Source organism: Eurytemora carolleeae, unplaced genomic scaffold (assembly GCF_000591075.1).
Source record: "Eurytemora carolleeae unplaced genomic scaffold, Eaff_2.0 scaffold572, whole genome shotgun sequence".
Classification (NCBI taxonomy): domain Eukaryota; kingdom Metazoa; phylum Arthropoda; class Copepoda; order Calanoida; family Temoridae; genus Eurytemora; species Eurytemora carolleeae.
The window spans coordinates 116,345-131,711 of NW_019396478.1; the positions used below are offsets into that span (position 1 = coordinate 116,345).

Sequence of the window (15,367 nt, forward strand, 5' to 3'; positions counted from 1 at the left end):
GTTGACTGTAAATAATAATAATAATTATCGGGGTTTCATGGCATATGTATTGACTTAAACTAAATTTACAATTGGGTTGGTCAACAAAAACTGAGAAACAAGGCATAGATTATTTGAGCCGAATCTTAGATCCAATTCGCCAATTTAATGACTGCATTTGATGATTGAAGTTAAGATTCTAAAAGGAAGGGTTGCCTGTTTACTAAAATTTATCTCACCCCGAGCAAAGTAATATCATCTCCATTTAAAAGATATTTTCAAAAAACCTTTGAAGTGTTTAGATTTTTGTATTCGCCTACTCGAGTTCAACATCTACAACAAAACTAATTACATGGATAGAAAGAACAGAAAATTTTGAAAGATCAGTCTCATCCCGACCACTAGTGAAATAAAGTATCAAGTTCACTAATTATTTCTAGTGCTTCATGTGGCACATATAAAGATTTATTTTCGAAATAAACAACAAAAGAAAAAGCTTTAAAAATATTGTACACCAAAGGACCTTTGAAAGAGGTCAATATGGTCTTATTTCATAGAAATAAACGATTTCATGTTAACATTTTTATTCCTGATTACAAATTGAGGTGGCGGAGATTACAAATTGAGGAGCGCGCATGCCGCAAAACACGTTTGGTTGGCGATGCTTACAAATTGAGGACTTCTGCCCTCCCCCCTTGTTAATCCCAGGGGCCGGGTTTTAATTTTCATTGATTCTTATTTTACTGAGAGAAAATGATAGGATTAAATACCTAATTAACGTTTGGGAATTTCCAGGCAGAAGTTTTGCTTTGTCCTGGCGCTGAATCTCCTGAATATTTATGATAGTAATATTGTAATATTTAATCCTTTGATATCGTTACAATCCCAGACATAAATCCTAGGGAAATCAAGATCAATCCTTGTCCCTCATCTTTGAAGGTTAATACAAGACTTCACTTTCATTCCCAGTACCAATCCATAATTCACCCAAACCTCTCATCTTGTGTATAATATCTATCTCTCAAGGTCTTGAATAAGTGGGCTTATCAATCTACATTTTATTGGTACAAATATATCTGTTAATATCTATTTATATTAAACCATATTCCATATATCTGTAGAGTCCCTCAGGGGTAAGACAAGTCTCCACTAGCTCTTAAATAGGAAGAGTCCCTCAGCGGTAAAGCAAGTCTCCACTAACTCCTATGTAGGAAGAGTCCCTCAGCGGTAAGATAAGTCTCAACTAGCTCTTATATAGGAAGAGTCCCTCAGTGGTAAAGCAAGTCTCCACTAACTCCTATATAGGAAGAGTCCCTCAGCGGCTAAGCAAGTCTCCACTAACTCTTATATATGAAGAGTCCCTCAGTGGTAAAGCAAGTCTCCACTAACTCTTATATATGAAGAGTCCCTCAGTGGTAAAGCAAGTCTCCTCTAACTCCTATAGAGAAAGAGTCCCTCAACGGCTAAGCAAGTCTCCACTAACTCTTATATATGAAGAGTCCCTCAGTGGTTAAGCAAGCCTCCACTGACTCTTATATATGGAGAGTCCCTCAGTGGTTAGGCAAGTTCCCACTGACCCTTATGTAGGAAGAGTCCCTCGGTAGTTCATCTGAGCCTCTGTTCCCTGCTGAGCTAGATGTGGTCTCAGCTGATCCTTCTATAGATAATATAACTGGTGATCTCCTGATCAATCCTAGCTATCTATCAATCTGCTTCAGACCTATGATCTTCTCCTGTGATACTTGTAATTGGTGATTTATGATCATCCTAGTTCTCTGTCAATCTGCTGTAGATCTATGATCTCATACTTGCAGTTCTCCTGTGGTTCATATAGCTGGTGATCTTTGTGATCCATCCTAGCTCTCTATCAATCTGCTCTGGATCTCTGGTCTCCACAGTATCTGCAGTATCCTCCATATCTGCAGTATCCTTCATATCTGCAATATCTGCAGTATCCTTCATATCTGCAATATCTGCAGTATCCACATTATCTGTAGTCTGCTCTGCATCTCTGTTGATCTACAGTCTGCTCTATATCTCCGTGATCTATTGGATGCTCTGCATCTCGATTGATCTCCCATCTACTTGATATCTCCTTGATCTGTAGGATGCTCTGCATCTCGGTTGTTCTCCCATCTACTTGATGTCTCCTTGATCTGTTGGATGCTCTGCATCTCGATTGAGCTCCCATCTACTTGATATCTCCTTGATCTGTAGGATGCTACGCATCTCTGTTGATCTCCCATCTAATTGTTATCTCCCTGATCTGTAGGATGCTCTGCATCTCGGTTGATCTCCCATCTCATTGATATCTCTTTGATCTATAGGATGCTATGCATCTCGGTTGATCTCCCATCTAATTGATATCTCTTTGATTTGTAGGATGCTCTGCATCTCAGTTGATCTCCCATCTACTTTATAGATCCTCATGATCTCCTTTCACCTGGATTCATTGGCCTGTATTATCTTCTGAGTCCACAGTGTTTCTAACCATAGAAACACCTGGAATATTAGAGGGTTTAGGGAGTTGAACCAGCTGTATAGAGGTGGAACTACATTGCTCTGATTCTATTATCCATTCTATAGTTCCAGCAATCCTCGGAGCCTTTAGTGTTTCTAACCATAGGAACACCTGGGATATTAGAGTGTGTAGGTAGTTGAACCAGCTGTACTGAGGTGGAACCACATATCTCTGATTCTACTGTAAACCTGAGATATCTATCTCATCAATGGTTTATTCCTCTGATCTGTTGTAACCTGAGATATCTGTCTCATCAATGGTTTATTCCTCTGATCTGTTGTAACCTGAGATATCTGTCTCATCAATGGTTTCTTCCTCTGATCTGTTGTAACCTGAGATATCTGTCTCATCAATGGTTTATTGTATTCCTGAAGATATGATCATATAAGATAAATCATGTAAGTCCACATGTTTTAAGCCTTCTTAGAGCTATCCATGAAGTGTCCCCCAGCCTCGTTTTAACAAACGGAGCTTGGCTCATACGTCTGTTCTATTCAAGGATCTGGGGTGCACTGTTGAATCTTAATGAATCAGTTCAGGTTAACTACTCCGCATTCATTAAAAGAACAAAGAGATAAAGGTGTGAGGCTGGGGGAGGTTTTTAGCATGAGTCACCTATACTTTAAATATTACAATATTATTAACATCTGTCAATCTATCAATCGTTAGAAATAATTTCATTTAAATTAAGCTCATTTAATTGTGAATTCATAAGTAATTAACATTATTCTAAAATGCTAAAGATTACCCAAAACCTATGGTACTTCAGAGATGAAGATTCTAAGAAGTATGTAATGAACTGTAAGCTTAATTTCAAGTAACCCTCCATGCAAAGATGACAATGCCCGATTCACAATGGTACTCTTAAAACCTTAATCTAATTAACCTAAAATGTAGTTTTGCTAGGGGTTAAAGTGTTTAATTCTGATAACTCCTGTTTGTTTTCCTGCACTAGAAATCCGCAAGTCACTTTTGTAGAGAAACCAAAAAAGAAATTAATCAGTTTTCAAAATCATACTTGATCAGCCCAAGATTTTAAGGGTACCATTGCCATCTTTGTAGTTTGCATGGAAAGCAAGTTGAGGTTACGTTTACGGTCAATCTGAGTAAAAGTATGTTTTTGGAAATCTTATCCTTTTGTTAAGTGTTAGAAATATCAAAGACTAGATGAAGTGCACGGCGTTGCCCGTGGAAAAAATCAGAATTTTGTCAAGAAAAAAAGTTCATTTTTTTAGCCTATGTTACCCACAAGATTCCCAGAGCTTTCCTCAAATTTTTTTAGCCAATTCGGTCCAACCCTTTGGCCAGCTAAAGCTAACATTTATAAAATTATTTATATATAAATTATGCATGTATATATATATATATATATAATATATATATATACATATATGTAGATAACAAAAGAAACAATAACTCTTATCAAACACTAGAAATTAGCTTCAAATTTTAGTTCAATCGGACCGAACATGCAATGGTTGGGTAAAATATAATTTTTAAATATTATAAAAAAAACAAAACAATGGTAGAATTGTGAACAAAACTTAAGGAAACCCTAAAACAGTTAAACCAACTACATTGATTAATTTTTTAAAGAATAATTTTGTAATGCATGAGAACAAAAACATTTATTATGAAAGCATTTATTGTAAAGACAACTTAAAATATATTTTTGTTTCACAGTGCATCTTTTTAAAAAATAAAATATCTGATAAGGAAAACTTTGAAAGAAAAATTTCAAAGACTTGGAAGAAAGATTAAAAATTGCAAATGGGCATCAATTGACAATTTTTCCCTATGGTTGAAAAGGCATTTATACGCCAATTAAGCCAAGAAAAAAAACTTCAAAAATGTGCAGATTTACAGGGGAAAAATTATTTCTGAAAAGGGAAGGGGGATGGGTGGGGTGATATTTCTAGTTAAAATATACCCTTGGATTTCTATTTCGTACCTTGGCTAGTTCTTGACTCTCTGAGAGGTTGGATGTGAGAGGGGCACTCTCTGATCCTGCTAGAATACAAACTCTGTCCTAAAAATTAAACAAACCAAATTGACAAATATTTTATTATATAGAAATTTCTTTTTTGAAGAAATGATAAAGTAAACATGTTTTGAAATTTACCATTAAAATCGGAAGCTTTTTTTTGAAATATTGAGAAATTATAAATTATTGAATATTTAGTTTTCACCTTGACAAAAGGATGCAAAGCCAACTCAGGCCAGTTCAATCTTTTCCTACTTTCCTTCTCTAGAACTCCTTGAAGGAAGCTTCTACTTTCCACCGATAGGTGAGCAGGCCACTGTATACTTTCATATCTAACCAATAGAGGGAGTTAAACTTTTAAATCTAACCCATAGAGGGTGTTAAACTTTAAAATCTAACCAATAGAGGAAGTTAGACTTTTAATTCTAACCAATAGGGGAAGTTAAACTTTTAAATCTAACCAATAGAGGAAGTTAAACTTTCAAATCTAACCAATAGAGGAAGTTAGACTTTTAAATCTAACCAATAGAGGGAGTTAAACTTTTAAATCAAACCAATAGAGGGAGTTAAACTTTTAGATCTAACCAATAGAGGAAGTTAGACTTTTAAATCTAACCAAAAGAGCGAGTTAATTTTTTAAACCTAACCAATAGAGGAAGTTAGACTTTTAAATCTAACCAATAGAGGAAGTTAACCTTTTAAATCTAACCAATAGAGGAAGTTAAACTTTTAAATCTAACCAAGAGAGGGAGTTAAACTTTTAAATCTAACCAATAGAGGAAGTTAAACTAACCAATAGAGGAAGTTAACCTTTTAAATCTAACCAAGAGAGGGAGTTAAACTTTTAAATCTAACCAATAGAGGAAGTTAAACTTTTAAATCTAACCAATAGAGGAAGTTAAACTTTTAATAGAGGGAGTTAAACTTTTAATAGAGGGAGTAAAACTTTTAATCTCCTGTTCAACAATATAACCAACCTTTAATTCCCTCCTTTTTTATTTCCAGGGAGGATAATTACTTATCCTCCCCATTTACAGGGAGGATAATTACTTATCCTCCCTCTTTACAGGGAGGATAATTACTTATCCTCCCTGTGATCCATACAGATTTATCATATAAATATTTCTCTAATTCAATTTTATATTTACATTTATCGCTCTCTCAATTAATTTTAATTAAAATAGTTGAAACAAGTAAACTACACGTACACCTAGTTTAATATTTGATCTAGGAAAGATCAAAACATGTACATACAGCTTTACTGAGCTGTCATCAAATATATTATATTTCATCATTCTTTTCGGGTTTACATAATTACATTGTAAAGTTGTTCCCATGAAAATGTTCGATAATTATTATTTTGTCTGCATTTTGAATCACATATAGGGCTTTCTACTCTGAGGAGGTGAAGCTGAGGAACATGTTTCAATATTCTCTATACTGACTTCGCTAACCTCTGTTTTTTCTACTTGATTAGAAGGTCCTTGAAGTTTATCAGCCATTGATTTTACAGAAGCTTTGCTGGATGATACACATTCTTGAGGCATGCTCGGATTAGACCATCCATAAAAATCCATAAGCTGTTGAACGGATGCTCCGCTGTCAGCTGCTGCTGCGGCGGACAAGCGTCGTAGAGAATGAAATGTAAAAGATACTGGATTATCTAGACCAAGAACTGTTGCCATTTTACATGGCACTTTACTTACAAGATTTTTCCCCATATGCTGGTCAGCATATGCAGCAGGAGTACCCTTAAAAAATACACGACCCCTGAAATGACCAAGGCTACATATAATCACGTTCAGATAATCATCAATAACAGCTGCAAAATTTACTGGCCCATCGTTAGGAACTAGGAACTTGGTTTCCTTCTTGTCTGAGCGCTGTTTCGACCTACAATGTGTTACAAGCATCCCATCATTCTTTTTCACCATCTTCTCAATTTGAAGGTCCATCAACTCCACAATCCACATTACGAAGCCCTCCAAAGTATGCTAGAATGATTATGACCTAAAAAAATATGAATAAATCTTATCTGTCATACTCAATCTTTAATTTAAATATAAATTCAGGAACAAATATTTGTTTGCAAGAATCAAAATCAACAATATTTGTTAAAAAACAACTTATTTTTCTTGATTGTACTATGTAATATTAATCTATTGTGCAATGTACAAGGTTACCCACAAAGATTGAAAATGCAGATACAACTATAAAAAAGTTTTTTCCTGATTTCCTGAAGCTATAAACATTTTTTATCAACTGATATGTAACTTAATTAAAGACTTTTTCCAAGAATCCATTTAAACCTTTTTTTGAATTTAAAGTTTTAGGTCCTAAATAAAGTCTCTTCCTTTTAAGGTGACCATGTTTAGTGTTATCTATTGATTTATATCAATTTACAGACAATTCTTTTTCAATTTAGTTCTTACCTTTCTTCTATAATCCGGCTTTAAAAGCTCAAGAGCAGATTTGAGATCAATGATGGATGACATGTTAATGGTACGGAAGCTCTTTCTTGAATGAGAAGTTTCTGAATTTCTATACATCTTTTGCGAAGTTTTCACAAAAATGTTGCAAAGTTTTCACAAAAATATTGAGAAATTTAGAAACCCAATTACTATTTTTAGAAATCAATAAATTTGCTTATTAAATATTTTTCCATATGCATTGTAAGATATAGGAGAATTAAAATCATAACTGATAGTTTTATTGATTTCATTATTATTTTATCCCCCACGGTTGGTTATTTTGTTGAACAGGAGATTAAACGATAAATTACTACTTAACCGGGAGTTTTCATGAGGATAAATAAATTGAGGGGAAAACCACTTAACCTTGGGCCTCCTCGACCTTTTTGGGGTTCTAAACCTCCCTCACTACGCTCGTGAGGTTTAGAACCCCAAAAAGGTCTTGGAGGCCCTCGGCTAAGTGGTTTTCCCCTCAATTTAATTATCCTCCCTTAATCTCCCGGTTAATTAGTAATTAATAGTTATAATAGAGGAAGTTAAACTTTTAAATCTAACCAATAGAGGAAGTTAAACTTTTAAATCTAACCAAGAGAGGAAGTTAAACTTTTAAATCTAATCAATAGAGGAATTTAGACTTTTAAACCTAACCAATAGAGAAAGTTAAACTTTTAAATCTAACCAAGAGAGCGAGTTGAGCTTTTAAATCTAACCAATAGAGGAAGTTAGACTTTTAAATCTAACCAATAGATGAAGTTAAACTTTTAATCTAACCAATAGAGGGAGTTACACTTTTAAATCTAACCAATAGAGGGAGTTAAACTTTTAAATCTAACCAATAGAGGAAGTTAAACTTTTAAATCTAACCAAGAGAGGAAGTTAAACTTTTAAATCTAACCAATAGAAGGAATTGAATTGTTAGTAAAGCCAATGTATGGGGCTAAAATCATTCTCAGTCAAGACAACTTTTGATCCCAAGTTCTTCCCGACCATTCTTCTGGAAAAGAGAAAATTCCCTTGATTGTAAAATTCCAGGTAAGGTTAGGAAGGTCGGGTTAAGACAGATATATCATCACAGAAAGTTTCTATTTTTTTCTAAAAGAAGGGCTACAGAGGTCCATAGAATATTTGTTAAGAAATTACCCACTTTTGTCTAAAAATAACTGAGAAATATTTAATGTTAAAGATGCTTTACCAAAGATTTGTTTGATCCAATGCATTACATTGCCATGCAACCAAAGTCCACATAAAAAGAAAGATAAAATTAAATTTTTAGTTGATAAAGAAGTTTAGGAAACATGCTCATTGGAATTCAAACAAAACTTGTAATTTTAATTGATTTTTCAGACATAATTTCTGTACGTTAATTTTCTATCTTATTAATAGTTAGCAAGTTAATCAATTTATCCGTCAAGATTATCAATCATATTTATCAACGAATTAATATCTTTAATTATTCACTTGTTCGTTAATAATAATCGAGTATTAATCGATTATTTATCAACAACAAATTATCAATTTTGTAATAAATTTGCGTTTATAAAGCCAAATAAATTTAAACAAACTATTTAATTCCCAAAACTAGGTTGAACAAATTAAGATGATGTAACTTAAAAAAAGGGAAGGTGCAATATATTCACATGTATCCTTTTCCTTGCTCCCGAATTCAGCATTAAAATCTCCAAGAAAATTCAGCGCCAACATTCCCAAAATTTTGTTTTGTATTAGGCTGGTGTAATCTGGGTTCTAGCCCTAAAACCAAACTAACCTTATTTTTTTTATTAGCTGAAAAAGTGAAGAGGTGGAGAATGGCGGATAACCAGTTAAAAGTTCATATACAATACATCCTTTAAAAAATAAATAGAAATATAAAAACAAAAAAACCCAGCAGTTTCTTTTAACAATTTTTACAATAACAAAGTAAGGGTAAACTATTTAATTGTGAGTGAATGTTAAATCCTTTTTGCACCATAAATAAATCATACAGTAACAAATTCACACCAACATTTATAATTTTTTTTTTGAAAATTAACTCTCTTTCAGTATTTAATGATTTTTAAAAAGTGAGATCATGAGGGACGGTAGATTTATCCAATATTTCATAACATGTTGATTGTTGATATTGGTATCAAAGGATGCACCTTAAACTGCTGAATATCGTTCATTTTTCCGTTTATCGATGTTCCAAAAAAGTTTTATTTAAGGCTAAAAAACAATTTTTTTGTACTTTGACAAATATATTTCAAAAATAAAAAGTTTTTGCCTATAATTTTCTAATGTTTTAAAGGGATTTTACGAAATGATCGTTTCTGAACTAATCTTGATTTATTTTTATTTTTTCTGGCTTACAAAAAAAACAAATCCCTGAATGAGTTTGAAAGTTTTAAAAACAAAAATTCTCAAACATGTTTTTAAAATGTATCAAAGATAACTTCGGAACTAGTGCAAGGTGAATTATATAATTTTTATCAAAAATGTGATTATTTAACTGATTGAAATGTGACTAATTACAAAATTGTATTACCTAGCGACCAAATATCTGCTGTGTGATCGTATGGTTTTTCCTCAATGAGCTCAGGTGCCATGTACAGTGGTGTACCCTAGACATAATACAGTACAGTACCTGCACCATGGAGTACCAACCTCTACATAATGTAGTACATGTTAAGTGGTGTAACCAGCAGTACAGTACATGTTAAGTGGTGTAACAATAGACGTAATATAGCTTAGCATGTGTAAAGTGGTGAACCACATATTGTAGTGCAGTACATGTCTAGTGGCGTACACATAGCCATAATGTACAGTACATGCACAGTTCATGTTCAGTGGTGTCCTGTGCACATGTGCACATGTGCATTTGTGCAGTTGTTTACCAAATATAATACACAACTAGTCACTTAAAGATGTCAGCACAAAAGTTTGTACTCTAGCTTATTACCTTTATAGATGTCTGCACTATAACCTGTACTCTAGCTTTCTACCTCTATCTTGTTTGCTTAATAGTCTGTACTCTAGCTATCTACCTTTATACTGTGAGCTTTCTAACTTTCAGTGTTTCGGATGCGGATCCGGTCGGATCCGTATCATTTGGTCGGATCCGGATCCGGATCCGTATCAGAGTCAGGATCCGGATCCGGATCCGCATCAAAATGATACGGATCCGAAACATTGCTAACTTTATAGACTTTAGCATTATAGTCTTAACTCTAGCTTTCTACCTTTATAGGGGTCGACACTTTATAGTCTTAACTCTAGCTTTTTACCTTTTAAGATGTCAGCACTATAGTCGGTGTTCTAGCTTTCTACCTTTATAGCTGTCAGCGCCAGAGTTTGTACTTAAGCTGTCAACCTTTTAAATGTAAGCACCAGAGTTTGTACTCTAGCTTTCTACCGTTATAGATGTCACCAACAGAGTTTGTTCTCTATAATTCTACCTTTATAGATGTCAGCAATATAGTCTGTGCTCTAGACTCTACCTTAATAGATGTCAGCACTATATAGTCTGTGCTCTAGCTTCTAGCTTAATAGATGTCAGCCCTATATTCTGTGCTAAAGCTTCTACCTTTATAGATGTGAGCGCTAAAATAATCTGTGCTCTAGCTTGTACCTTTATAGATGTCAGCACTATAGTCTGTGCTCTAGCTTCTACCTTTATAGATGTCAGCTCTATAGTCTGTGCTCTAGCTTCTACCTTTATCGTTGTCAGCACTATAGTCTGTGCTCTAGCTTCTACCTTTATAGATGTCAGCACTATATAGTCTGTGCTCTAGTTTCTACCTTTATGGATGTCAGCACTATATAGTCTGTGCTCTAGTTTCTACCTTTATGGATGTCAGCACTATAGTCTGAGCTCTAGCTTCTACCTTTATAGATGTCAGCACTATATAGTCTGTGCTCTAGCTTCTACCTTTATAGATGTCAGCACTATATAGTCTGTGCTCTAGTTTCTACCTTTATGGATGTCAGCACTAAAGTGTGAACTCCTAGATTTCGCGCAAATCCAAAATCGCAAAGTTTGGCACGTCCATTGCTACAAATATGAAAAAATTAAAGTTATTTTTTAGCCATTCCCCTGTCCAATAGCCATGAATTTGAAAGGAGGAATGCTATTATCATCAAATGTAAGAAATCTAAAGCAGAAAGAAGTACAGTTAAATGCTTCTTTAAAAATCTGTGTGAATTTTTACGCTAAATTAGATGATCCAATATCATAAGGGGAAAGTTCTAAAGCGTATGAGATTTCATTTGACAAATACAAATTAAAATGATTTTTGTAATTTATTAAAAACAAATTGAAATAAATGACTCAAGTTTATCTATTATACCATACCTATCCAGTAAAATGTTCTGTGGCTTTATATCTCTGTAATCAAAATAAACATCTTAGAAAATTAAAATTCTAAATTTTAAATTTAAAATTCTGCAAGATGGAGATCAATGCTTGATCCTGAAATTCACAATATAAAACTTCAGACTTTTTCAGATCTCTTTTTCCTTAGTAAAGGGAGTGTTCGCACAAAAATGAAAGGGGTTATAGGCTTAATGCGATAAAAAAGCGCTTTTGATCGCTACTAATCTTACTTCTATCTGTTGCGTCTATAAGGAGAAAATTGTTAAAAACGACTCACACCGAAGAACGTAGTGTCCAAACAAATTCAGAAAGATGCAACATTCAATTCGGATCGTAAACAAATCAATTTAATTTCAAACAAATCATTCAGATATTACAAACAGTAGTCATCGATTATTTTTCGACGCATTCGCATATAGTTAATATGTCATAATATTTTTGATTTTGTTTTTTTTAAAATAATTTTCGCTGGCGCTGGATTTTCAAACATTCCTGGAAAATATGAAAATGTCGTCTTCATTATCAAAAATCCTCGAAATTGAAAAATAACTCTGAGATACAAAATATTATGAAATATCAACTATTTACGAATGCGTCGAAAAATAATCGATGTCGACAATTGTTTGTAATATCTGAATGATTTGTTTGGAATAAAATTGATTTGTTTACGATCCGAGTTGAATGTTGCATCTTTCTGAATTTGTTTGGACACTACGTTCTTCGGTATTAGTCGTTTTTAACAATTTTCTCCTAAGAGACGCAACAGATAGAAGTAAGATTAGTAACGATCAAAAGCGCCTTTTGATCGCATTAAGCCTATACCCCCTTTCATTTTTCGCGAACACTCCCTTTAAGCTATTTTCATTTCATGTTTAATATTTGTATACATTTTGTCAAATTTTTTGTATTATTAATATAATGTTTTCATATATGATTGATAAGTACAATTTTGTTGGTTTTCGTATGTGTTTGTTCCTGTGAAGTATTCTATGAGAATGAAGATAGTGTAATGCAGAGAGTAGATCACCACAAATCTCCTTAAATTAGTTGGATAATAATTAATTCTTGTTAATTTTTTAATCAATTCAAACTCTAATAATTTTTATAATAATAAAATTTTAAGCAGTTTCTGACAATTTTAGTTTTAGTGCAGTGGTAGGCGATTATATCAATTAATGAAAACAACTTTCGATTTAAATTTTGATTTATATTAATATTATTGATTTATATTTTATCATTAAAAAAAGCTTTTACACAATCAACTTAAAAACTTAAATAAAATGTCGTCTTCATTGTATTGTCATAATCGCTTAACACTATATAAAGCATCATTTTTAAATTGTCTTAAATTCCTTTAAAACTATTAAAATATTTGAAGGGTTTGTGATTTTCAAGGGCCCCCTCTCCCCCTCTACTCAAAGTACGGGATACGACCCTTTAATACAAATTTATATGAGTAACGTTAACAAAGAACTTTCTGACAATTTTCTAAATAGTCTCTGCAACCCAAATTAAAAGTAATCAAATTTGACAAGGAAAAACAAGGAAATCTACGTCATCATCGATCAGACGACGAGTACATACTAAAAAATAAATAAATGGAAGTCAACTGAAAATTCCGTCGATAGTACCATTTAGGATTTATCTATACAAACCTGAACCCGTTCTTCTGGTAACCTTCTGTAACCCATTTCCAGCTTGTAAAGATCAAATAACCTGGATATAGATATAACTTTAGTTTACAACCCATCCAACACTTTATATTCTAGGTTCACTCTTTCCTACCTATATTCTACAGTCGTCGTCGTATGTATCAATACAATAAAGGCGACTTTCGATTTCAATTTTGATTTCAAACCAAGTTTCAAACATGGCTACACATATACATGGACACAAAGATAAGCTTCTTTGTTTACTTGTAAACTTGTAATGGAAAAAAAGCTTATTATAAATGAAAAATCAAATCAAGAAGTTGTCTTTATTGTATTGTTATTAACGCTAACTTCAGTAGGCGCATTCTGTATTTGTATTCTATGAGTAAATTTAACTACATGTTTTCACCAAAAATATCCTTAATTTTCCTTATATATAAAGTTCACCAGGAATACCCCTGCCTTTTATAACCTGTAAAATTCACCAGGAATACCCCTGCCCTTTATAACCTGTAAAATTCACCAGGAATACCCCTGCCCTTAATAACCTGTAAAATTCACAAGGAATGCCCATACCCCATATAACCTGTAAAGTTCACCAGGAATAAACTCCGCGACACTTATCAATTCTTTCTCAGTTTCAAAAGCATCCAACATTCTACAGCACAAGTTCTTAAACCTTTATATGATTTCCGAACCTCTGATAAAAAAACCCCCTGAAAATTGACAGTCTTTTATCTCAATAACTTTCTCAGAATTAATTGTCTTCTATAATCGACTGAATTTATATCTGTCATAATATTCTAATTATCATAAGCAATATAACAAAATTACAAGGCTAACAAATTTTCCTAACTATGTTGGGATGACTGAGCTCTTTTTGAATCTTGAACTCTGATCTCAGAGACGAAATTTCTTTTTCCGAGTGACCAACCTAAATAATAATAATTCAATGATATTAAAAAATTAATAGTCCAATTTGTGTTGTGCTGATGATATAGAATAATGTTTTTTTTAAATTTCATTAATTAATAAGTAATTGATAATTAATTGATAAAATTTCTATATACCCATTTACTGGTATCTTAACCTAACTTTTTCAGTGGTCTGCGGTCTGCAGAAGTAGTTAATTTCCTAGTATACGATTTTTGACATATCAATTTTGTACATGTATCTCATATGGATATTGTTCTTGTGGCCGCAGTGCCCGGCCCCCTTGCCTGTCCTAACCTCGGCCCTCTAGCCGCAGCGCTCGGGCCAGAAAGTGTCTTAGCCTTACATAACCAATAAATACTAATTGTGTTGAAAATTGTTGAAATTGAACGTCTGTTTTGGCCGCAGCGCTCGACCCAGAATTAGAAATAGATAACAATAGTTTTGCTTAAAAACAAGTGTTCATGTACAAAATTGATAGGAGAGGGGGGGGGTCCAAAAATCGCCGCGTAGCCGGACCCGACAAGAAAACGGAAACCCCCCCCCCCCTGTCCCATCTCCTTCTTGGTGTTTACACACAAACCTGCATTTTAAAAAATTTAATAAATAAATGGTTGTACCTTCGGTATCAATTTCAATGCCACCGTCTGTCCCGTGTCTCGTTCAACTGCTTTGAATACTCGGCCAAATGATCCTTCACCGATCATTTCGATCACTTTAAACCGATCCATTGTAATATATTATTAATATTTGTAATTGTGACTTTTATGTTCAAAACGCACGCACAAAACAGTTCAAATAATTTATAACTCTTTCCTTCTAGAATTCTTGTAAAACATTGTATGATAATGATTGCTTTTGGTTTTATGCAGCTATCATCATGTTTTATGTTTGTTTAGATCTGGGAGTTCACTATGAACATGAGAGAGTACACCTGTACGCTGTGGGGCCTAGGGCAAGCAAGGCAAAGAATGACCTAGGTCAATAAAAACCGGTTTCTTTTCCCCAGAAAAATCTGCACAAATGAAACAAAGAGTGTAAAGTCATTTTAAATTTCTTTCTTAGACAAAATGGTGAAGTTTTGAAATGTCTGATGTGAAACTATTTCGAATTTTAAAACGTTGAATTTTACTTACATAAAAAAAATAATCAAAACTTTCTACTTAAATCAACGACGATTGCAATTTAATTTGTGATAAAGGCGACATTCCTAAGTAGACATCTTTATTTTTTTCTGAAGGAAAGCTGTCGCCATGTTTAAATATTCTTCCCAAAATTTATTACCAATTTATTTTGTAAAATATTTTTAAAACATTAAAATAATCATTTTAAAATAAAATAAAATGTAGAGAAAAAAATTATTTGAGTCTGAAGCATTGCATTTTTTGTTATCTAGACTCGAATGTCAGTGCTCTAGACTCGAATATGTAATATCAGCTGAGTGAATTTAGTATTTTAGGCTCGTGTTTTATCACTTTT

At 33.2% G+C, this 15,367-nt stretch overlaps 2 protein-coding genes and 1 long non-coding RNA gene across 4 annotated transcripts; all 3 read right to left on the bottom strand.

Moving 5' to 3' along the window:
• Positions 1–692: 692 nt before the first annotated feature.
• On the bottom strand, positions 693–14,842 carry LOC111704015 (serine/threonine-protein kinase 36). 2 transcript variants are annotated; one of them, XM_023476126.1, is made up of 12 exons: positions 14,509–14,842; positions 13,810–13,889; positions 13,542–13,616; positions 12,959–13,019; positions 12,279–12,340; positions 11,283–11,315; positions 10,904–10,982; positions 9,477–9,552; positions 8,721–8,799; positions 4,690–4,816; positions 4,452–4,529; positions 693–808 (listed from the first exon to the last, which is right to left on the bottom strand). In XM_023476126.1, the coding sequence occupies exons 1-12, from the start codon at positions 14,617–14,619 to the stop codon at positions 698–700; spliced, it is 972 nt and encodes a 323-aa protein (XP_023331894.1). In that variant the 5' UTR covers positions 14,620–14,842; the 3' UTR covers positions 693–697. The 2 variants fall into 2 exon arrangements, with proteins under 2 accessions (XP_023331894.1, XP_023331893.1); XM_023476125.1 differs by having other exon boundaries at positions 13,542–13,613; positions 13,807–13,889; positions 14,509–14,840.
• Positions 2,432–3,134, bottom strand: LOC111704018 (uncharacterized). Its single transcript, XR_002765728.1, has 2 exons — positions 2,833–3,134; positions 2,432–2,688 (listed from the first exon to the last, which is right to left on the bottom strand). It is a non-coding gene; the product is annotated as an uncharacterized LOC111704018 (long non-coding RNA).
• Positions 5,698–6,502, bottom strand: LOC111704017 (uncharacterized). The gene has a single exon (XM_023476127.1). The coding sequence runs from the start codon at positions 6,455–6,457 to the stop codon at positions 5,861–5,863; it is 597 nt and encodes a 198-aa protein (XP_023331895.1). The 5' UTR covers positions 6,458–6,502; the 3' UTR covers positions 5,698–5,860.
• Positions 14,843–15,367: the final 525 nt, after the last annotated feature.

Coding starts and splice junctions, on each gene's coding strand:
- LOC111704017 (XM_023476127.1), bottom strand. CDS start 6,457: ATGTGGATTGTGGAGTTGATGGACCTTCAAATTGAGAAGATGGTGAAA.
- LOC111704015 (XM_023476126.1), bottom strand. CDS start 14,619: ATGGATCGGTTTAAAGTGATCGAAATGATCGGTGAAGGATCATTTGGC. Junction 10,983..11,282: donor CAGAACATTTTACTGGATAG/GTATGGTATAAT, acceptor TCATATTTGTAG/CAATGGACGTGCCAAACTTT. Junction 4,817..8,720: donor CAGCTAATAAAAAAAATAAG/GTTAGTTTGGTT, acceptor TCTATTGGTTAG/ATATGAAAGTATACAGTGGC.